Source organism: Ahaetulla prasina, unplaced genomic scaffold (genome assembly GCF_028640845.1).
Source record: "Ahaetulla prasina isolate Xishuangbanna unplaced genomic scaffold, ASM2864084v1 Contig52, whole genome shotgun sequence".
Lineage (NCBI taxonomy): Eukaryota > Metazoa > Chordata > Lepidosauria > Squamata > Colubridae > Ahaetulla > Ahaetulla prasina.
The window spans coordinates 1-23,575 of record NW_026682309.1 but is presented as its reverse complement, the minus strand read 5'-3'; the positions used below and the strand labels follow the sequence as shown (position 1 = coordinate 23,575).

The 23,575-nt window shown below is 41.0% G+C and overlaps 2 protein-coding genes across 3 annotated transcripts; one reads left to right on the top strand and one right to left on the bottom strand.

The window, feature by feature from the left end:
* Positions 1-9,236: 9,236 nt before the first annotated feature.
* On the top strand, positions 9,237-16,054 carry LOC131187371 (interleukin-23 subunit alpha-like). Its single transcript, XM_058161606.1, has 3 exons — positions 9,237-9,335; positions 13,745-13,828; positions 15,475-16,054. The coding sequence occupies exons 1-3, from the start codon at positions 9,237-9,239 to the stop codon at positions 15,694-15,696; spliced, it is 405 nt and encodes a 134-aa protein (XP_058017589.1). The 3' UTR covers positions 15,697-16,054.
* Positions 16,055-17,028: 974 nt separating this feature from the next.
* LOC131187370 (signal transducer and activator of transcription 1-like) lies at positions 17,029-22,268 on the bottom strand. 2 transcript variants are annotated; one of them, XM_058161604.1, is made up of 5 exons: positions 21,269-22,268; positions 19,878-19,932; positions 18,759-18,880; positions 18,056-18,225; positions 17,029-17,324 (listed from the first exon to the last, which is right to left on the bottom strand). In XM_058161604.1, exons 1-5 carry the CDS (start codon positions 21,501-21,503, stop codon positions 17,319-17,321), a joined length of 588 nt encoding a protein of 195 aa, XP_058017587.1. In that variant the 5' UTR covers positions 21,504-22,268; the 3' UTR covers positions 17,029-17,318. The 2 variants fall into 2 exon arrangements, with proteins under 2 accessions (XP_058017587.1, XP_058017586.1); XM_058161603.1 differs by having other exon boundaries at positions 17,029-18,225; positions 21,269-22,267.
* Between the last annotated feature and the right edge of the window lie 1,307 nt (positions 22,269-23,575).

The following is a 23,575-nucleotide window of genomic DNA, read 5'->3' as shown; positions in this document are numbered from 1 at the left end:
CTTTTTACGATTATTTATTGCCGTAGTGTATAAATAGTTTGCAAAAGGACAGCATAAACGACAGACAGAGAATAAAGCAGATAGAACAGTCAAATAAAATGGGTATCTATTGAGTACACCATGGGATCAAGTCAATTTTTATTCTGATTACTTCCATCCTGCCTTTAATGTTCTCCAGAAAGCTCATCAATACAAACAATAAAGACAGGAACGAAAACAGATTTTTTCAGGGAAAAGAAGGGGGCGGTTAAGCCACAACAGGATAATTTAAAAATAATTAGCCTGCTGTGTTATGCAACTGACATGCAGTCATCACACATTAGTTCCTTCGTTTTTTTGAAATCGGGAGTGAAGCAATAGAAACAGAAGCCAAGTCCTGAATGTGCCTCGGGTTACTCATTACATGATTTTTCTTCCCTTCCTACCTTGCCCCTCCCATACACACGTTTTCAAACAAAGAGGCATGGAAAAGAAGGATGCTGTAATGAGTTCAGGAAGGTCAAATGTGTCATGTGAATTGCATAGCTGCATGCAGTATCTTTCTATGCAATTCTGGAGCATTAGGAAAACAGGAAGGGGATGTTTCCTAATGGGTTTAGGTTTCACTTGGCAACATTTGGAATCTCCACCAAACTAGCCATGTGCCTTCCTAGCCAGGACTTGCCGTGACATCCACTGACAGGATGGCTGGATTCAGCCCTGGGTCAGGAGGGGAATCCAAGAACAGGAAAGCAGCTTAGAGCTAAGGAGAAATTTCCTGACAGTTAGAACAATCAATAAGTGGAACAACTTGCCTGCAGAAGTTGTGAATGCTCCAACACTGGAAGTTTTAAAGAAAATGTTGGATAACCATTTGTCTGAAATGGTGTAGGGTTTCCTGCCTGGGCAGGGGGTTGGAATAGAAGACCTCCAAGGTCCCTTCCAACTCTGTTATTATGATGATGATGATGATTCTTCCTGGCTGTAATGGAAAGAGAAACAGGAGGCAGAGTTGCAACCAAGCCAATGGCCAGATATAAGAAATCTGAGTCTGGGCCAGAACTGTTCTTTGAGAAAGTGCCTCGTATGGGACCCTCCCTAATTCTCATAAAGCTAAAGAGGGAATGAGGATAAGCACATCAAACTTGCAAGCTTCTGCTACAGCACAGGTGTCAAAGTTGTGGCGTCACATTGCCGTCACGTGATGTTTTGTGACACTTTTCCCCTGGGGTGGGCATGGCCTGCACGCAACACATCCAGTCTCCAGTTTGACAACCCTGTGTTGCAGTAACTTTATTTTAAAGTTAGTATACCTTTGTGTGTCTTTGGTTTCCAAGTTTGGTTTGGAAAGTCTTGGAGGACTGGTAGTGGCTAATTCTACATAGGCAATTTGCCATGAATCAAAATAAATATAAAAATGACACCCCCATTTTCCCATTTGCGTGAGTTACAGGTTTGCTTTCCTGGCCTGCTCCCCCTCCCTCTCTCCCTCCCTCCCTCCCTTCCTTCCTTCCTTCCCTGCACAATTTGCTTGCTTATTTTAAAATTCCATCCTGCTTTTCGTCTCCTTGGTTAAGACAACTGGGCATGACCATTCAGTGCTGATATAATGGGGCAGCATCAAGCTGACCTTAAATGACCTTAGAAAAAAGCTAAGCAGGGTTGGAGCTGCTGAGTTCTTGGACAGCATCCGGAACAGCTGTGCATTCAAATAGCCCTGCCTGCTAGTTTCCCCTTTTTTTAAAAAAAAATTAAGAGATGTATAAATGTATTGTATTTTTAATTTTTTATGCTCTTCAAACTGACTTTACAAATATATGTATATGGAAATGAAGATTTCTCCTAATGTCATTGTATATTAGAATGTATCAATGTGAATCATAGCAGCTATTCAGTTAGTAACATGGATATATGTGATTACAGTTGTCCCAAAACCTTTCATGCAAAATAGTCTTCCTTCCCCCTCCTTCCCTCCTTCCTTCCTTCCTTCCTTCCTTCCTTCCTTCCTTCCCTCCCTCCCTCCCTCCCTCTGTCTGTTATGAATAAGCTCACAATTATGAGCATGAGGTGTTCTTTCTTCATATCAATGATATGCCAAGTTGGAGCCTGTGAATTCTATAGGAATATGATGTTAGGAAACTGGCCTAGAAATTTGCCCTCCTCTGGCTATTTATTAAAGTTTGTTACAATGGCATGGCAGATTTTAAAACTGAAAAATTTGAAGCAAGAATAAGCAAAATGGTGCCCAGTGGCATTTCCCTTGGTGCCACTTGGATTGCCTACCCCACTTGACTTAATTTTTTAAAGTTCCTTTGAATGAATCTAAATAAATGGGAAGCTGTATTGTGGCTGTGCTACAAAATCAAACACCAGCATTCCATATTCTATTTCTGTAGAAGAATGCATCTCTGTCGCACGTGGTCCCCAAGGTTTTCTTTCCCATGTTATTGTTTGAACTTGCCCAGAAAAATCTTCTCCCAAGTGAACATTCTGACTTTAATAGGAGGAGCCTGAAAGAAGTTGACAACTTGCATGGCTCCATTAGGTCTACTGTAGAATTGTCCTGTCCTATCCAAGCACAGAGGTTTGTGCTTCAGAGGCCATGTCTACTGTGGTTGCTGGAGGCAAAGTAACTTCCAGTCAGCCCACATTTTGTGTGTGTGGGAGTTATGAAGAGATCGTAAGTGGTTAGAAGGCCAATGGAAAATAACTTGACTACTGGTCCCTTCAGTTTCTCAATCAGATTTTATTAATATCTTATTAGAATAGAATAGAATAGAATAGAATAGAATAGAATAGAATAGAATAGAATAGAATAGAATAGAATGTATTTGTGTACTTAAAATGTACACTAATCAGCATACATTAAAATGAAATTTCATTGCATTCGGCTCTCAAAAGATAACTATTATGCATATACCCACATACACACACATATATGACACAGAGAAAGATCACTGTCTAGTTCGAATGTATAGATATATATGGCAAAAAAAAAAAGAATCCTGCAAATTTACAAGATGGATGGCATAAGGAACAAAGCTGTTATAGAATCTAGTAGTCCTGCTATAAATACTTCAAAACCACCTCCCAGAGGGGAGCAACAGAAATGGACCGTGAAGTGGGGTGTGTGGGGACTCTAACAATACTTCAACCTCTAAGCACATAGCGCTTATAAGCAGTATCCTGAATAACAGGAAGTGAGCTTCCTATAATCTTCTCGGCTGTCCTTACCACTCTCTGGATGGACTTTCTATCTGAGGCACTGCAGCCACCAAACCAAACAGTGATGCAGTTTGTTAAAATGCTCTCAACTGGGCCTCTGTAAAAAGTGGCTAGGACAGGAGAAAGATGCGCTCTCTTCATCGGATGCAGGAAATGCAAACGCTGGTTTGCACTCTTGCCTAAAGATAATGTATGAAGAGACCAAGTCAGATTGTTAGTTATCTGCACCCCCAGAAACGTAATGTTGTTGACCACCTCCAGTGGGAGGGCTGATGTTAAGCGCACCCTTGACATCAATTGTGTGACAGACAAAACATTCTCAGACTGCAAAGATAGTAAAACACTGTTTATGTGGGGTCTATCATTTGAGTTGTCCAAAGTTCAGGAAAGAAAATAAATTAAAGCCAACTGAGAAGTGGGGAAAATATCATATATTCCATAAAATTAGAGTTGAACACAGTTCTATCAAGTGATGAGAATGTTGTTTGTTTTTTGCTGCTTGTTTTTCCTCCAGTATAGTCAAGTTTCCTTTTAAAGCACAATCCAGGTCTATCTGGCCAAACAACCTTCTATCTAATATTTTCTATTGGTATTTCCATACGTTTCAAGGAGATATATAAAGGCACTTAATTATAGGAGAATATAAAAGTAATTAATTTCGTACTTTTATAATTGATTAGTATCATAGTACTTGGTGAACAAAGACTGAACATGAAAAAGCTAAGTAAGATTGAACCTGGATACTTGGATGGGAGATCACCAGGCAATTCCAGGGCAAAAATTCCTAAAGAAGGCAATGGGGATCTATTTCCATATTTTGTGTTGTCAAAAATATGTCCATGAAGTGACAAAGAGTTGAGGTACTTCCTTAATATAGATACAACATGTGATCATTTTGATGGCAGTCCTTATTGATGCAATTTCATGAAACAGTTTAATTGATTCTTCTCTCAATTATACGAATACTGCTATGTCAGCAAATCATAAGTCACCTGTGTTTTGCCATTGGATTTCCCAGAATTTGTATTCTGAGATCTGAAAAAACTGTAACACAAAAGTGGTAATCAGTATGAGTTGTGATTAAATTGAGGCTCCCCTCCTCCTGAGGAAATTAATCAGTGTGATTGCTATTTGTGGGATTTGACAGCCTCAAAGCAGAAAAATAGGGTATACATGTACATATAGATATACATGTACACATACATACAATATACATTTACAGGTGTGGGGGGAGAGCGGGGGAGAGAGAGAGAGGTAGACATGTTTCTCAACCTTGGCAACTTTAAGATACCCATGTTTCCCCAAAAATAAGACTGGGTCTTATTTTCTTTTGGGCCCCAAAATAAGCACTATGGCTTATTTTTGGGAGGTGTCTTATTTTTTTCCCCATGTACGGGAGGCCCACTTCTTCTGTTTTCTCACGGCGGGGCAGGAGGCCTTGCGGCATGGCAGTGCTGCCATTGCGAGGTGGCAGGGTGGAGCTGCAACCGGTATTGGCTTACCTCAGAGCCCCCACAGCCACGCCACACATGTCCCAACACCTGCCTCACCTCGCCACGGCAGCTCCAGCAGCCCCACCCAGCAGGGGCTGGCCACCTTGTGTGGACACCTGCCCACTTCTTCTGTTTGCTTGCGGCTGCAGTGGAGCAGGAGGCTGAGCGATAAACCGGTGCTGTGGCCATGAGGTGAAGTGGGGGATGTGGAACTGCCCCACATGCCCCGCATCAGCTTCCCTCAGGGCGACTGCAGCCAGGCCTCCTGCTCCATTGTGGCCACGAACAAGCGGAAGAAGTGGGCCAGTTGCCACATGGGCTCCTGCTGCACATGGCTGTTGGTGCTGCTGCCACGAGGCAGGTGTCAGGGCGTGGATGGCCTGGCTGCGGGGGCCCTGAGGTAAGCTGGTGCGGGGCGCGTTGGACAACTCCACCCCCACCTTGCTTCATTGCTGCAGCACCTCGAGCAACCAGATGGAATGGGCGGCCAGCCGGCTGCACAGGCTCTTTAGTAGGGCTTATATTAGGCACACGCATAAAAAGATGCTAGGGTTTATTTTTGGGATAGGTCCTGTTTTCAGGGAAACAGGGTGTATAGACTTCAACTCCCAGAATTTCCCAACCAGGTTGAGAATTACTGAGAGAGAGGAGACGAGTGGATGTGGGAATCAATACTCATATGCAAGACTGACAATCAAAGTGCCCGGATTCCCTCTCTTGTGTGGAGTGTTACACCAGATATTCCCAAGCTGGCAAAATACACTGGTGCATTGCAAAAAAATGGCTACTCTGCCGTGATAATAATTAAATGTTGCATACTGTGAAAGTGAAGCATCTGTTGACGGTACCATTGCCTGCTGTTTCTCTGCATGATGTCTTTTTCTAGCCTTGCCTTCTTCCAACCAGCTACGTGGCAGTACAGAATTCTCTGCATTGAGTTAGACTGCCTTGCCATGCAGATCAGGAGAGGAAGCTGCTGTTTTTCCGCAGGTCTTACATTACACTGGCCTTGTTGTGAATACATTAGGAAGTTCAGAACAAGGACTCATGCAGAGTCACAGGGAGCTGGACTCACAATAAGGGGGTCAAGTCGTACTAAGCCATTTGTTAGGCCTTCGTTGTATCAGAAGTTTTAAATTGGACAACTCAGCACTTTGATCTTTCTTGTCTGCCGCCATTCTAATCATGCTCTATCTCTATGGTCTGCCGCCTTCCTCCAGCAAAGCAGATAAAACAAAACGAAAAGAAACGAAAACCTCAGAGAAATCCAGCAATAATCATATAATGGGGGCACAAAATAAGAAGAACGCCATTCATCAGCTAGTCAGAACAAAAACCCCAGAGGCTGGACAGGAACTGACAGTGGGCCATCAAATGTCACACTAATATAGTTTTGTGGTGACTCAAATGGGAAAGATCCTACAATGGGAAAAGTGGAATAAGTGAATGGTTTGGAGGCCGAAGAAGTTTGGTCCTCAGTGACGAGAGACTCCATTCTCAGAAGAGGTTTTCTTTAGGAGGCTTGGATATAGTGACCAGACGTCCCGCTTTTGGCGGGACAGTCCCGCTTTTTAATAATTTGTCCCGCGTCCCGCGGCAATTCCAAAAAGTCCCAATTTTTTTTGTTTCACTCCCATTCTGAAAATGGGAGGCGGCAACGCAAGAGGAGGAGGCGGAGAAGGGGGAGTGGCAGAGAAGGGGGCGCGAGAGAGAGGAGAGACGGCGCTTGATTTCACCCGAGAGGAAGAGAAGAGCCGAGAGGAGAGCCGAGCCTGCCTGGAAGAGTGGAGAAGCAGCAGCCGCTCCTCCTCCTTCAGGCAGGTGGCAAGACTCAGTGCGTGTGCGCAGCCCTCCCCCTCCCCCCCCGGTCAATGGTGTCCCACTTTGCCATCACTGAAATCTGGTCACTTTAGGCTTGGATGAAGCTAATCCAAGCACAACCAAATACTAGTAATCAGTACAGGTAGTCCTCAATTTACAACAGTTCATTTAGTAACAGTTCAAAGTTACAACCGTACTGAAAAAAGTGACTTATGACCATTTTTCATATTCACGACTGTTGCGGCATCCCCATGGTCACATGATCAAAATTCAGACTTTTGGCAATTGGTTCATATTTATGACGGCGGCAGTGTCCCGGGATCATGGGATCATCGTTTGCGACCTTCTGACAAGCAAAGTCAATGGGGAAGCCAGATTCATTTAGCAATCCTGTTACTAACTTGACAACTGCAATGATTCACTTAACAACCGTGGCAAGAAAGGTCGTAAAATGGGACAAAACTCACTTAACAACTGTCTCACTCGGCAACAGAATTTTTGAACTTGACTGTGGCTGGATGTTGAGGACTACCTGTACACTAGACAACAAAGAAGAGCTACTATCCACTGAGAGAAATTAGATCTTTATTTTTCTAAAAAAAAAATCTTCAATAAAAAGTATATAGATGGGAGAAATTTGATTTTTGTTTGTTTCCTTCTGTTTTCCTTTCACAATTTTGTACTTCCAATCAAGCTGCTGTGTAGGTTTCTCCTCCAAGGCCTCCTCAGGAGTCCCCATTTCATCAGCTACTTTTTCTGAACCAATCCTAGCTTTATTTCTGCCCACCTAAGAAGAGTTCTGCTGACTAGATCCATAGACATTGTAAGCAAGGCAAAGGAAAGAGCTCTCTTCTAGTCACCTCACTAGATTTCAAGGCCACTTCAGCCGCTCCTGTCCAGTCAATACAGAGCCAATACTGGTATGACATTTACTGATCTCTATCCTGCCTCTCGTGCCTCAGTTGCCTTTTTGTCTCTGGCACTAGCTACCTGATTTCCCCCCAAAAGAATGGGGGACAAAGCCTAAGGGATTTTATATATCTTCAGAGAGGCTTTATGTCATGCCAGAATAAGGACAGAGGCTGGATGCAGGAATGTTTCTGACATTTGCCTGGAGCCCATGCCTCATGAATTCTTTACGTATGCTGACCAGATTCACAGATCTCCTTAATATCTCTTGTTTGCTTTTGTCTTAATGTATAAATCCAACCTTTCTGATTTATAAGTCACAGCTTTTTATGGACAGGGTATGAACAAAGCTACTATGGTTGATTTAATCTCTAGATGTGATGGGTGATACATAAATCTAATAAGCAAACAAACAAACAAACACACAAAGTTAAAATTGTTTAAAGAGCCAGAGGTTAAGCCATCAGGCTAAAAAACAGGAGACTGTGAGTTTTAGTCTCACCTTAGTCTGAAAACCAACAGGATAACTTTGGGCCAGTCACTCTCTTTCAGCCTAACCCCCCTCCCAGGGTTGTTGTTGTAAGAAAAACAGAAGGAGCATTAGGTATGTTTGCTGCTTTGAGTTATTTATAAAAATAACAAAGGCACGATGAAAACAAAACAAAACAAAACAAACAAACTATGGCTTAGTATAGTATGTAAATTCAATCAATTATCTGGGTGTATCCTTAAGTTTCTTCCTTTTTTCCCCTCATTCTAGATAGGGATCTTTTCAAGTGCCTTCTCTTTTTGAGACAGGATTGTTTAGAAATAGTTACTACAATTTTTGGAAATAATTATGATTTTTTTCCTGGAAGAGAGATATCAGATTCATTCTAATAACCACTTTAGAAAGAGAGATGAAACAAATAAATAAACAAAAAAAAGGTGACTTTTGTGCCTCTTTTGCTTGGATGTATTTATGAACTACCGTATATTTATGAGTTATAAGATGGATTCTGATCTTTTGGACGCTGAAGTTTTGTCAATTGATTTTTGAGAAGAACTGTTAGATTCTTCTCTTTCTGTCTAGTGTTCTGGAAATTCTCTGCAAACACTCACTATATGTTTATATATTTTCTTAACTCAGATTGCTAAATTTTATTCTCTTTTTGAACAGAGCAAATACATAAACATTCATAATGTAACGGGGTGGATAGAAAATCATTTGATTCCCCAAGGAGAAGCAAAAGGTCTTCTGAGTTGATGTCAGTCGGAGGACAGCAGATTAGATTCTTTTTTTTCCTCTCCCACAATCATTTTCTAATTCTGATAAAGATATTAGCTGGGATCACAAAAATACTATGGGGTTTTTCTCTGTGTTTATGTTTACAGGTAGGGAGAGAAATGGGGATTTATGATTTGCCCAAAGGCATCATTAGGCAAATGAGCTGATCTCTGAGGTTACTGATCTTTGGAGAGCCCAAAAATGGGTATCACTTCTGCTTTTCTGGTGGACTCACTCTGTCACCCTAATTGTTGGCCATATCAGGCCACAGTGATCCCTGACATCAGTGCACTTGCAATACCACCCCCACCTGTCTCCCCAGGGGTGGAATTCCCCGCTATATGCCTGAGTCACCTATAGCAGCAAGATAAATATGATCCTGGTTCCTCTGACTCCCAGTATCAAACAAGGTCCTCCAGCATCACTTCAAGTTCAGTCTAAAATCTTCAGAGATGATGCTCAACGCAAGGCATCCCTTGCAGGGCAGCCTTCTTTGCCTCCTCCTCCTCCTCCTCCTCCTCCTATTTACTGCTTCGAGAGGAATGAGGCTGCCCCGGGAAAGTGATATAGATTGGCAGGGTTGCAAAACTGCCTCGCAAGAGATCCTCAAGCACCTGCAGAAGCTGAACATAACTAAAGTGGTGAGTAGGAGAGTGCTTTGACTTCTTCACAGGATGCAGTGGGACCAAATTCCAGATAGGAAGAAAAAGGATACAGTGATCATCATGAATATAATTATGTAGGTTGTTCTTAATACCTTATGGCAAATTGAAACGTTTGTTTGGGCTTAGTTAGTTGGAAATGACCGAGCTTTCTTCCCCATTGAGTGATCTGAATAGAGCTACAGTTTTAGGGTGGGGGGGGCATCACAGATGAGATTTATTTATTTATTTATTTAATCACATTTTTACCACCCTCAGATGCATCCCGTAGTTTTTGCAAGCTGTGGTTTACAGCCTGATAAAACGCAAATATAAATACAAGATAAAACACTAATTAAAAACTTATTGAATAAGGCCAATTTAAAATTATAATTGTAAGACGTGAGGTTGGAATTTGGATGCGGAAAATTCTGATCCAAATGTCAACCCCATTCATATTGCATCCGAATACTCTCCAAAGGGCATTTTCTTTCCCACAATGCAAATAGTAGTCATGTGAAAATAGGTGCCTGATTTCATTTAAGAGCTTGAAAGGTATGTGTGAAAGGTTAAATACATCTTCTCCTGATCTGGAGATCCTGCTTGGACTCATTTTCTGGAAGAATTTTCCTTAGCCTAAGGCTGGGGTATGTGGCATCTTCCTGATAAGGAGACATACAAGAGTAAAAGGCTCCAAATTGAATCTTTTTTTTTTCCTTGGGTGAAGTCAGGTCAGAAGCGACATGTGATTTTGTTTAACATACTTGTACATTTCTAGCACCAAATATAGCTAACATGATTAATTTGGATGTCATGTTTAAGAATGTTAGAATTATCAATTATTGGAAGACTCAGCTGCCTGTCAGCCTGGGCTCTTTATGCATCCCTTTACTAAGCAAAGGAGCAAGACAAAGGGAAGGCAACTTCCAGTTGAGTTATTGATAGAAGAGAATATTTGTAGCTCAGGGCTGAACTGTGGGCACCAAACTCTCTGAGCTTGGTGCTTTTCATCCAGACAAGGACCCCACAACTGAATTGTTTCTTTTTGCTTAAGGACGAGAATTTGGCTGAAGAAGGAGGTTTGTTTTCAGGGTTCTAACAGGAGAAAGTATTGAAAAAGGGGCATCTCATGAGAAAACTGACAAAATTTGAGAGCAGGCTTCATCCTAGTATGAAGAAAATCAGGCAAGACTTGGGAACGTCTTAAAATCACACTTGCCACGAATTAGCTCCAGATAAGGGCTATTCCTCATAGCCTCCGAACGCCAACATAAAGATGCCTCTCTAGTTGTTAAAAGATTCCTTATGCCCTCTTTATATACTGTAGCCAGTGTTCAAATACCATTGTTATGTTTCTCCCAGCATATGTCCTTCCATAGAAAATAATTACACAATGAAGCTGAGGATGGGATTGGCAGCCCTATTGGCAATTTTAGGCAATAGGCAGACTTTTTTCTTCATTCTCTCTCTCTCTCTCTTGCTCCCCCCACCCTCCCATTCATTCATTCTCCCTGGTTATTTTAACTTGGACTGCAGGAAAGAAAACCTAATTTCCATATGACTATCTTTCAAATATCCACACAAGCCCCTCTGTCACCTAAGCTAGGACAAGTTAGGGATGCTACTATGAAAATATGGTTCTGGTTGTCTTCCAGGAACCACCAAGATACATGGTTAAGAATAGGAGCCCCCTCCACTCTTCTGCTGGCCCCCTCAAATGGATGATAGTCACGGAGTAACAGTTTACTTCCTTTCTTTCTGTCTCTCTTCCTTTCCTGATCTACTGTCCTTCCAATCTGGTAACTCAGTAACAGCCTTTGACAGGTACAGGCAGTCTTTGAGACCAGAATTTCTGTTGGTAAGCGAGGTAGTTGTTAAGTGAGCAGCACCCCATTTTAAGACCATTTTTGCCAAAATCGTTAACCGAATCACTGAAGTCATTATAAATGAATCAACTGATCATTAAGCAAATCTGACTTCCCCCATTGTTTATGGTTGTCAGAAGTTGGCCGGGAAGGTCTCAAATGGCGATCACGTGACCCTGGGATGCTGCAAATGCCTTAAATACGTGAACAACTGCCAAGTGCCCAAATTTTGATTATGTGACCATGGGGCAGCTGCAATAGTCGTAAGTGTGAGGACTAGTTGTAAGTCACTTTTTCAGTACTGTCGCTTTGAACGGTCCCTAAATAAATGGCCGTAAGTTGAGAACTACCTGTTATCCTTCAGGAAGATAGTTGACGCAGGTGATTCAGGGGAATCTACCAAAGGCTTCCCTTAATTTTTCTCACATTAAATGTAAAAGGTCATCATCACACAGCCATCTTACCTAATACCCATGAACCAATGTAATCAAGAGTGAATACAGAATAGAATTCCCAATATTGTACATCCATCAACACATCTGATGAAGAAAGTGAAACAAAATCCAAAATCTGACAGCAAACGTTGAAAAAGCCGTTCTGAAATATTTTCACGTAAAACGGTTTACTGAAAATCTCAACCACTTTTGCTCTTATCTAGAACATTCTTATCCCCTATAAAACAAATCTGATTCTGATATTTTTAATATAACTCTCCCTACCTGTAACTTAATACATTTTTTTAAAGTTTCATATTCGATCTTATTGCTTTTCATTTTGAAACCACATGCTCTGATGCAACTGCTGCTTTTCCCCCTACTTGTCGCTCTAGTATTGCGGCATTGGTTGGCCCCTGTGTTCACATGACTAAGGGGGAAAAACATCCTTTTCCCAATGCTTAGCCACACTGATGTAGCATAACTGAAAATATTCAGGCCCCTTGAATCTGAGATAAAATGATTTTTAGGTGCCCAGGGTTCATCTGTAGCTAAGGCTCTGCTGAATGAGGCCAGGATAGCTCAGGCAATGAAGCCTGTTTTAGAACACAAAGCCTGCAATTACTGCAGGTTCGAGCCCAAGGTTGACTCAGCCTTCCACCCTTTATAAGGTAGGTAAAATGAGTGGATGCTGTTGTTTGGTAGCATTATTTATCATTAATTATTTCATTAATATAGTTGAATTAAAATTACAGGTTTAATAGATTAATTTAATTATGCATATTATTAAATATTAACTTGTCAATTACAAAAGACCACAGTGTTTGGATTTACATGTATACCAGTCCCGGCCACTGGGCCGGATGCGTCACACACTGGCTACACCCATGGCCGGTTTAGCAAAGGGAAAAAAAAGTCCCGATACATCACATGACGCCACGGGTTTGACACCCCTGGTGTATACTATACCAATACATTATGAGATCCTAGGTTCTTGGGAAGGGCTTGAAGTGAATGAGGGTTAAAATCAGCTGAAGAACTGGCAGCTGTGATTTCATGCTGCTGTGTATATCATCATCATCATCATCATCATCACCTGTCTATGTCGGTCTATAGATAGATAAAAATACCAACTCCAGCCTAAACATGTGGCTGACTTTGCAACAAACCATAAAATATTAAACTTTTATGCCAGAGACTCTTAATGACTCTTGGTGGCTCACAACAAACCAAGAAATTACAATGAAACATAAAAAATGAAGAAAAATATAGCAAGTATGATATAGTCAAAGTCTCCTCCTTCACCAACGGCCTCGGTGAAGAGCAAATATAAACATACTATTAAGCTACTTGCCCTACTCGTTTTCGAGACCAATTTGGATTCACCTTTGAGTTGTCATCCGAGACCTGTTTTTTATTTTTCTGATCACTTGTATTCATACATCCATCTCTGTGTCTGTTAATTTGTCTCTTGTGACTAGATTCAGAGGCAGATTAGGCTCCTATGAAAGACCACATTTTGCAGTTCAGCTTTTCTTAAACTGTCACAACCCACGCATGGGTCATAAGGCCCATTTCTTAGAACTGCTGAAATTAAAATATTTTGCTCACGTTTTCCATTTGAACTTTCTCAGTCTAATCTTTTATTAAATTTTAGTCTGCCTTTTTTCTGAGAACTCAAGGAAGCTGTAATTTGGGAGAGGGTCTCCCCTCATTTTATGAGCATCACATTTGTGAAGTGGATTGGTCTGAAAGTGTGTATGGCCCAAAGTTCTAGGATCATGTGAGCTTCTGCCTCCTTCGTCCTACTCAAAAAAGATTAGAAATGTAGACCTGGAAGGGATCATTTAATTTTGCACATATCCAAATCCAAATGCTTGAAAAATGGCTGCAGTGTCTTTACTTGAATACATACAGAGAAGCAGGTGGAGGGGGCTAGACAGACATTTTCTACTCAATATAATTTCAGAACAGAAAAAAAAAAGCCAGGTGAACAAGATTAAAGATAAGATATATATGGTAGGGATGGGTGTATTCCAACATTTATTTTTGTTTCAAGTATGTTCAATGTACATCTTTATATTTAGTGTCTCTATTTTTTTTCCCCTAGGAAAAACCGTTAAACATTTCATTTCCTCGGCAGATTGAATGCAATGATCACTGTGATCCTGATTCTTTGGGCAAGAATAGCATGGTAATTATGTCTACCCAAATCAAGGCATATTGAAAAGCTTAAAAACGTCACAAACAGTAAAACAATATTTCATTCTACGGGACTGTGATTTCTGTAATCTTGGTGGTTTTTAACTAATCCAAGAACAGTTGCAAATCGGTTAAGTCTATAGCTGTTTTTTTTTTTATATACATTTAAATCATTTCCCCTCTAATGATGTAGAGTTTCTAAAATCATCCAGTTGTAACTGTACAAAAATAATAATTATGCAGACAGGCTTTATATTTACTTAAGCAATGGCTGAATGGTACTATGAAGACATTGTAAATTATGGATTTAATTGTACAAAACAGAACAATAGTGCTTAAATTGTGTTCTAAGGAAAAATTATGATTATGATCATGATTTATCCCTTGTCGCTTATATGTACATTGAGAGCTTATACACCAGAGACAAATTCTTTTTGTCCAATCATACTTGTCCAAGAAAAATTCTGTTCCGTTCCATTCTATTTCATTCCATTCCATGTTATTAAATATATATGATGCCCCTCTCACTGATAAGGTGACTCTAGAGATTTCTTGCATAAAAATCTATTATGGGTATACCAAATTTCCCTAAAAGTTGACTTGCCTGATACAGAAATACAGTATGCAGAGAATGCATCTCATTCACAAAGTCTTCATGAGATGGCCTGAGGAATCTGGCTAATACTAAATCCTTTGTGCCATAGCTGCAGGATTGTCCTTTGAGTCGATGAATGTGAAGGCCGCTTTTATGAAAAGGGACAATGTTTATAGCTGGCAATCAAAGAAGAAGCAGGGCCAAGATGGAAGAAGAGGTTTCCAACTTTGCATGAGAAAAATTAATACATATCTGATCGCATTTTCTTCAATAAGCAGCCCCAGTCAGACTTCATCTTTCATATTTAGTGGAGGTCTCCAAACTTGGCAACTTTTAAGACTTGTGGACTTCAGCTCCCAGAATTCTTGGCTGGCTGAGGAATTCTGGAAGTTGAAGTCCACGAATCTTAAACATCGCCACGTTTGGAGACCCTCCCGATAGTTAGGAAAGCAGAACACCCATTCTAAAGGATATGTTTTAAAAGCAGCTTTGAGGCTGGCATTTTAAAAGTTGGCAAGGAGGGGGGTAGAGGAGGGAAAAGATCACACAAGTTCTGTTCTCACCAGAGTGTGAGAGCAGAATGGCTGTCCAGAAGATTGCCAGCACCTGTGCTGCTTTTGTCCTGTCTCTTTAAGCCCCCTCCTCACCTTAGCAAGGCAAGGTTGCCTATAAAAGCTGAGTGTGGGGAGAGAGAGGGGTGTGGGGCAGCCCGAAGCAACTTGAATGAGATGTTTTTTTTTCTAGCAGCACTAGTAAGGAGTACTAGTAGGAAAAGTAGCTGTGGAGAAGTGTTTTAATGTTTAATAGTATTGAAGTGCTTCTGTGCATTGTCTAGGGACCTGTGATGTTGGCTCTTTTGGGTCTTGAGCCCATCAAATTGAGTAGAGTTAAAAGAACCCATGACACAGAGTTCCCCAACCGAGTAAGGAGGGCCATACAAGGAAGCCTGTAGTTTTAAACAAGTTCCCTCTATTGAAGGATCTCCAAGTTTGGTTTGTGAATCAAATTAAAATGACCACCAGCTTTTGTTCTCTCCGTCTTAGCTGTGCCTGATGAAGATTCGTCGGGGCCTTCACCGTTATCAGGAACTTCTGACACAGTATGCAAAGTCAGATACTACAACTGGGCTCCGAACTGCTATGTCTAATTTGTTGCAGCTCCTTCAGGAAGTAAGTATGTTTATGAGGCAAAAGGAAGACATTACAGGAACACTGCAACAATGCAAGTGCAAGGACTTGTTATCATTACCTTACTACTTCTCATGAAGGCATTGACAATGTTAGGAAAGGCTCTTATTTTTACAAGGAGTAAAGTTACATCCCTTACACCTCTACTGTTCTCATAACCACACTGTAAACACAAGAAAATCGGGCAATTCCTCAAGAGGACCTATAGCTCCAAATGTCCCCCTTCAGCCCTGTTTAGTCACTGGCTCAATTCTGCCAAATGATTTTCTGTAATTCGAGCATCCAAACGCATTGCTGGGGTGTGCATTCACAAGGACTGACGCCTTGATAATTGGGTAAAATGCAGATCTGACTTATGTTCTTCTCTAACTACAGGAGGAAAGCAGCAGCCCAGCCAAAGAAATTCAAGAATGGGAGAAATCGCATGTAGTGGATGTCATCTTACAGCGCCTGCAGCTGTTTGCAGTTTTGGTAGCACGATCTTTTCCCATTGTGCCGCATTGAATAGGGATGCAACTATCTGAGTTAGAACAATTCCCTGGTGGGAGAGAATATTCCATTATAAACCTTCACACATGCACACATTATCCAGAAAATACAATTCATTCCCTGGGAATGCAAAAATCAACAAGACAGAGAAGTTGAGGGAGGGTGACCGGGGAGAAACAGGGTGTGTCTATTATATGCTCTTATTTATTTAATATACTTATTTAATGTATTTATTTTTATTTATATGGCTCAATTCCTGTCGTGCACTGTAGTGCTATGTAGTGACCAAGAATGTATAGGAAAACTAAGTGCCAACTATTATCATCAAAAGTGGGAGGAATCACTCAAGAATCTCACACTTTTCATTTACAATGTAAAATGTATGTTCATCCTTTTTTGAGGGATTATGAGAAGTGTTTTGTATGATTGACTGCAATAAAAAGCTATTATTTGTGTAGTTGAAATGAATTCAGCAGTTCTGTAAATGGAAAAAAGGACATAGAGGTGAGAGACGGCCCCCTCCTCTCTAGTATCCTACAGGGGCAGAGCAGAATGATGCCTGAACTCATCCAGTGCTGCACTATGCAAAGTTAATATAACCGAGCTGCTTTCATTGACATCTTTTATACAGTGTTGGAATGATGGGAACTATGGGGGCATCATTGATAGAGAGACTGGATTCCCACGACATTTTCCTGGAACCTTCCCTTTCCCCCGGTAGTGTCCCACATTAACACTTCTAGTTCAATGCTTTATAATAAATCAGAATTTGCCAAGCTTTTAAAAAGTTTAAAAAACTGGAAGACATAATGCTGTGACAGCTGTGCTGCACTAATAGGCCAATGTCATCATCCCTACGATTTATCACAGACTTCTACATCTGTATCTACAGACTGTGCCTCATGCTTGATAGGACAGAAATACCAAAAACCAGGAATCTGACAATGATCTGAATGTTTTTATTAAAATAAAAGGAGTGAAAGATCCCAGAATTGCAGAGGGTAGTAAAAAAATCACACACATGCATTTGAGGAAAGGGTTCGTGAGGATGCAGCTCGTATTTGCTCAATTTTACCAAAGTACACTTCGACCTAGTTGGTCCTTGCTACTTCTCCAAATGATGGGAAATTCCAGAACAGCTTGACTGGGTCAGCTTCCCATAAAGTATGCAAACCGAAGCTGTATTTTGTAGCATCTGTTTATTTACAAATTTACAGCTGAGAGGCAAAGCAAACAGAAATGAAAGCTCAGTATTATTCATTGATTACTGTCATGGTAACTCTAATTCTAGCAAGCAGCAACTCTGATTTTTTTGAAAACAACAACAACACACCTGCTAATAAACTAGATGGATGCTGAGCCATTAATTCAAAAGGTCTCCATCTGACCCAAATAATTGAATGAGCACATCATTTTTATATTTCTGGGTGTCTTTTTCACACTATTTTTCTAGATTCTAGTAAATTATTTTTCCTTTTCCCAAACTTGATTTTTGCAAACCCTGTAACTCAAAATGAAGAGCTATTTGACTTTTTCTTAACTTGGTCCAAATATAATCAAGTCAGTCAACATGCAAGCCTTTTGGAAGTCAACAAATTTCAGCTTTCATGAATTCTATAAGGGTGTGCGTGGGAGGGAGAGAGAGAGGGAGGGCTCAACAATTCCAGAGGTTGTCCAACCCTTCATCCCTAGCTTTGTCCCAATCCATGCATAATTGAAGAAATAGCTGTTAAGAAAAGAACTTAAATGGTTAAATAGTGGAAATTTATGGGAGAAACTTTTGTCCAAAGATTTGTGGAGAGGGCCTAAGAGAAACCAGAATATATTTTCCTATATGTCAATGCCCTTGATTGTATATTATAAAGATATACAACAAAGAAAGAATGGGAGGATTAAAGGACATGTAGAGAATTGTATGTGTGTCTTATAGACACGGACCTACTTCTACCTTAGCATAAAGCTTCATTAAATCCTCAATTTCATTTCCAGGAATATCATTGCTTATATTCTCAACACTGAGCAGGCTTTGGAAATCTGGGTCATCCACGTGCAAGTGTGGCATATCAAACAGGATGGAAGGTTCCTGTTGCTCTTCATTTGACTGGCAAAGAAAAGGATCTAAGAAAAAAGAGAAAGGGAGAGCAAATCAGCCAAACTAATCTCAGAAACACAAATGAGAGAAATCCAAAAGAAAAGAGAGAAAATGGAAACAAACAATTCTGCAACCATTGTCTCAAAATGTCTATGAAGATTCTCAGTCATCCAGGTCATGGTTGTCCCAAAGGTGCTTTTTTCAAGAGGCAATTGGACTTTCTTGGTTTTTCTTTGGTTTCGCATCCAAGAAGCTTCTTCAGCTCTGACTGGATGGTGGGAAATGGAAGGATTTATACTCCTAGCAGACAGCTGGTCATTTGCATTCTTTTAGAGAGTTGTTAATGACCAGCTGTCTGCAAAGAATATAAATCCTTCCGTTCCCCATCATCCAGTCAGAGCTGAAGAAGCTTCTTGGATGAGAAGCAAAATGTCTTCAAAGAAAAACAAGAAAGTCCAGTTGCCTCTGGAAAAAGCAGCTCCTTTGGGACATAGTCTCAAAAGGATTATTTCTGGGACAACAATTGCCCAATTTAAGAGGGCCCAGATACATTATTTACCTTCCTTGACAAGCAGACAGTTCTCCGCTTTATACTCAGGATTCTGCAGTTCATCATCTACCAACCCATTGCTCATAGGGAGTAGTTCATTTTTATCTGGTGTCTGAGTCTCTCCTGGTTGCCTAGATGGAGATGAATTAGAGGAAAAAAGAAAAAAAGAATTCTACCACCTTCAGTAGCATCCATAATTGATATTGGGGGATGGATGGACGGATGACCACAGCATCTTCTCTGCCATGACACCCAAGCTGAAGAATTCTCTTACTAGAGAAGTTCAGTTGAAACTGAAACTGAAACTTCTCTTAAAATCTCTTTTAAGACTCAGACAATCAGCTCAGACTTTATTTCGCCCATTTTTTAAACCTGCGTTAAGGTGTGCATGTGTCCCCGCCCCCGGTCAACTGATTTGCATAAAAAGACTTTGAGATAGCACCTCCCTGAATGGAAGGCACAAGCAGCAATGGCCTGATGGGGAGCTACCTTTTCTATTTCAAAGGTGCCCAGCTAGCCGGCCTCTGGATTAAGGAGAGAGGGATTAAACCAGGGAAGAGCACAACCCAAGGGCTGTGCAGGACTCATAACCTCAGCAAGGAATTCCATAAACAAGAAGACCTATTTGCGGTCTCAACTTCTCTTTCCTGGTCATTCTTTCCTCTAGTCCAGGGGTCTGCAAATTTGGCTTTTTTAAGACTTGTGGACTTCAACTCCCAGAGTTCTGGGAGCTGAAGTCCACAAGTCTTAAAAGAGCCAAGTTTGCAGACCCCTGGACTAGTCAAATCTGTCTCAAAAGCCAGTGTGTGTGTGTGTGTGTGTGTGTGTGTGTGTGTGTGTGTGTATTAGAAGGTGGGCAAAGATGAAAGGAGGCAACTCAATGAGAAGCACTGTCTGCTTGCATTACTCTGGATCCAAGTCAAGGCCTTTGTAGGCCTTTCATCCTGTGACATGAAACAGGATTCCCACTCAGCCGTTCATGTCTACCACGAGGTACAGGGCCCATGAGAAGTGGGATTCCAATAGAATGTTGGATTCAGGTGAGGACAGTTTGGGAGTGATGCATGCGACAATTACAACCAACTGTTTGAAGAAGCAAAAAAAAAAGGAGACAATGGCATTGCTTACGTAGAGACTCTGATCAGGCGACGGTTCAAGTACATTCTTTGTTCCGTCATGCTTACTAGGGGGGGAAAAAAGAAGAGGATGTGAAGGACGGAGAAGCAGCAAAACTATCAACATTTTACAACCCTTGCACCAGATTTAACAGAGTTCCCTTCATAGTTTCCTTGGTAGAGAGCCTGTTTGGTGTAGTGGTTAAGGCATCAGGCTGAAAATAAGGAGACTGAAAGTTCAAGTCCTGCCTACGCTATGAAAGCCGGCTGGGTGACTTTGGGTCAGTCATTCTCTGTCTCAGCCCAATCCAACTCACAGGGTGGTGGTGGTTATTGTGGGGAAAATAGGAAGAGGAAGGTGTGCTGGATAGGTTTACGGCCTTGAGTTTTTTTGTAAAAAAAATAAAGGCAGGATACAAACAAACAAGTAAATATTCTTACTATTGAGATAAATGAGATATTTATCTCAATACTATTGATACTATTGAGATATTCTTACTATTGAGATAAATAGCACTATCATTTTATTCAGAATAGCACAGTGGCGAAATTCAATTTTTTTTACTACCTGTGGGCGTGGATGGATGGGCGTGGTAGGGGAAGGATACTGCAAGATCTCCATTTCCACCCCACTCCAGGGGAAGGATACTGCAAAATCTCCATTTCCACCCCACTCTGGGGCCAGCCAGAGGTGGTATTTGCCGGTTCTCTGAACTACTCAAAATTTCCACTACCGGTTCTCCAGAACCTGTCAGAACCTGCTGGATTTCACCCCTGGAATAGCATGAATATTTCAGAAGAACTGGTGGAACTGTCACATGGAAAGGGGAAGCCCTAATCTTTTGGCTCAATTGTTGAAATTTGGATGACAAAAGAAAGGTCCAATGTTTACTAATTGAAGATTTCTTTGCCATGCCAAGAGCACCACTTGTATTCCTGAGGCATCATCTGTCTTTGCCTCCTTTAAACCAAGGGTCTCCAACCTTGGTGCCCTTTAAGACTTGTGGACTTCAACTCCCAGAGTCCCTCAGCCAGCAAAGCTCTGGGAGTTGAAGTCCACAAGTCTTAAAGGGACCAAGGTTGAAGACTCCTGCTTTAAACTGTAAAACCCTCTGGAACAATGTAGGTTGCTCTACGACGTGTCATCATAATCAACATCATCATCCCTCTGACAAAATGTACTTTGAACCTTCCCCACCCAAACAATTACATTTACTAGATGTCAACTTCCATTATACAGCAATTCTGGAAATATCAGAATACATATAAATATCAGAATACATATAATACATATAAACTCCAGCTCATACATATAAACTCCATGGGAAAATGCAGTTCAAATGCAGGGTATAAATAAGAGTGCCAGTGGAGAATGCCCAAGGAAAAACTAGCAACCGCTAATACCTTCCCGGCGTTCTTTGTAGTAAGAACCAAAAGCATCATCCCTTGGAATGTCAGGATACAGGTAGAGGAGTGGATTCTCTGGAATGACTTCTTTAGCCAGGCGTTGGTAATCTCGGATGATATCAGGCAGTGAAAGGAACTCCAGCTCTTTCCTGGTGTAGGGCTCAACTGAATTGAACTCGGGAACACCTGCAGAAATTGGGTTCTCGGTGATATAGAGAAATTTCTGCATCATCCTGAAATTTGAATCTGGGAGGGCAATGCGCTTGATGAGAAGAGGGGGGATTCAGAAGACAGAATAATAGCATTGGAAGGGACCTTGAAGGTCTTCTAGTCCAACCTTCTGCTGAAATAGAGATCCTACACCATTCCCGACAAATAGGTGTCCAATCTCTTCTTAAAAACCTCCAGTGATGGAGAACCCACAACTTCTGAAAGCAACTTCTGAGAACAATTGATCTACTGATTAATTGTTCTCACCTTCAGGAAGTTTCTCCTTCGTTCTAAGTTGGACTTCTCTTTGATAAGTTTCCATCCGTTACTTCTTGTCCTGCCTTGAGGTCCTTTGAAGAGCAGGCCAATCCCCTCTTCTCTATGACAGCCCCTCAAATGTTGGAAGACTGCTATCATGTCGCCCCCTAGTCCTTCTCTTCATTAGATTAGACATGCCCAATTTCTGCAGTGTGTTTTAGCCTTCTAGCTCCCTAATTATCTTTGTCGCTCTTCTCTACATATTTTCTAGAGTATCAATATCTTTTCTGTATCTTGGTGACCAAAACTGGACACAATATTCCAAGTGAATCTTACCAAAGCAGCATATAGCAGTACTAATACTTCACCTGATCTTCATACTATTCCTCTGTTGATGCAGCCTAAGACTGCATTGCCTTTTTTGGCAACTACAGCACACTGCCGGCTCATATTTAAATAGTTGTCCACTAGGACTCTTAGTTCCCTCTCACAGTTATTGCTGTTGAGCCAGATACCAACTATTTTTAAATATATATATTGCTACTTCGGTTACAACTCACTAACATTGTCCTCATAAAGATAGTAAGTGAAAGAAATGTATGAAAGGAATCTAGAATGGGAAAAGGGAATATGTATAATATTAAGGGACCCGATGGCTCAGTGGCTAAGACGCTGAGCTTGTCAATCGAAAGGTCGGTAGTTCAATGGTTCGAATCCTAGTGCTGCGTGAGGGTGAGCTCCCATTACTTGTCCCAGCTTCTGCCAATTTAGCAGTTCGAAAGCACATAAAAAATGCAAGTAGAAAAATAGGGACCACCTTTGGTGGAAAGGTAACAGCGTTCCGTGCGCCTTTGGCATTTAGTCATGCCGGCCACATGACCATGGAGAATCTTGGACAGCGCTGGTTCTTTGGCTTTGAAACGGAGATGAGCACCACCCCTAGAGTCGGGAACAACTAGCACATATGAGGGAACCTTTACCTATACCTTATCCTAATATAATTGAGAGCTGAAGACAATGGAGAAAGGGAAAAAGAAATGATAATGAGATACTCATTCTCCACACTACTGGGGAGTCCTACTTGGTTTACTGCCCCCATCTAGTCTATTCCAGTACAAGATCCTCTGTACTGATTTTTAAATTGTGAGGAGCAGAATAGAAACATCTCTGACATCTTCTTCTCAGCTGCTTAGTTCGACAGGGTATTTGCTAAAGTTAAAGATGTCCCAGAGTGAGTGTGAATGATAAAGGAAGTCAGGAATATGGAGTATTTAGAACAATGTTTCTCAACCTTGGCAACTTTAAGATGCATGTACTTCAACTCCCAGAATTCGCCAGCCAGCAGAGAATTCTGGGAGTTGAAGTCCACATATCTTAAAATTGCTGAAACTGAGAAACATTGATCTAGAGACTCCCTTATGAGAGTGAGAGTCTCAATCCACCACATCTCCAAGTATGTTTATGAGCTTGCAAGAGGACTCTATTACAGAAATTATCTAAACATAGATCTGAAAGGATTCTTTTAATGGTGGAGGATTTAAATAATGACTTGAGTGGCTCAATCAGGAATTTTCAAACATTTTCTTGTTTGTTACAAAACAAGTAAATTCCAGAATCCCTAATCGAAGGCTGTGTATGGCTTAAATACAAAAGCAGATTGGCTGATAAGGTACCATTATGGCTTTCATCACATGAGCGTTACATAGAAATAATTGGAACTTAAATGGATGACATCACAATGTATTGATATTTGAAGAAAAAGGACTTAAGATAAAACAAGAGAACAATTAATAAGAGATTTAATTGTGACTGGTTTAATTATTATATAATTTTGAA

What these genes read in the sequence shown, in the direction of transcription:
- LOC131187371 (XM_058161606.1), top strand. Translation starts at nt 9,237, where the DNA reads ATGAGGCTGCCCCGGGAAAGTGATATAGATTGGCAGGGTTGCAAAACT. An exon ending in AGCTGAACATAACTAAAGTG is followed by an intron (nt 9,336 to 13,744) that starts GTGAGTAGGAGA and finishes TTTTTCCCCTAG; the next exon opens with GAAAAACCGTTAAACATTTC. An exon ending in CTTTGGGCAAGAATAGCATG is followed by an intron (nt 13,829 to 15,474) that starts GTAATTATGTCT and finishes TCTCCGTCTTAG; the next exon opens with CTGTGCCTGATGAAGATTCG.
- LOC131187370 (XM_058161603.1), bottom strand. Translation starts at nt 21,503, where the DNA reads ATGATGCAGAAATTTCTCTATATCACCGAGAACCCAATTTCTGCAGGT. An exon ending in CTACAAAGAACGCCGGGAAG is followed by an intron (nt 19,933 to 21,268) that starts GTATTAGCGGTT and finishes TTCCCCCCCTAG; the next exon opens with TAAGCATGACGGAACAAAGA. An exon ending in CGCCTGATCAGAGTCTCTAC is followed by an intron (nt 18,881 to 19,877) that starts GTAAGCAATGCC and finishes ATCTCCATCTAG; the next exon opens with GCAACCAGGAGAGACTCAGA.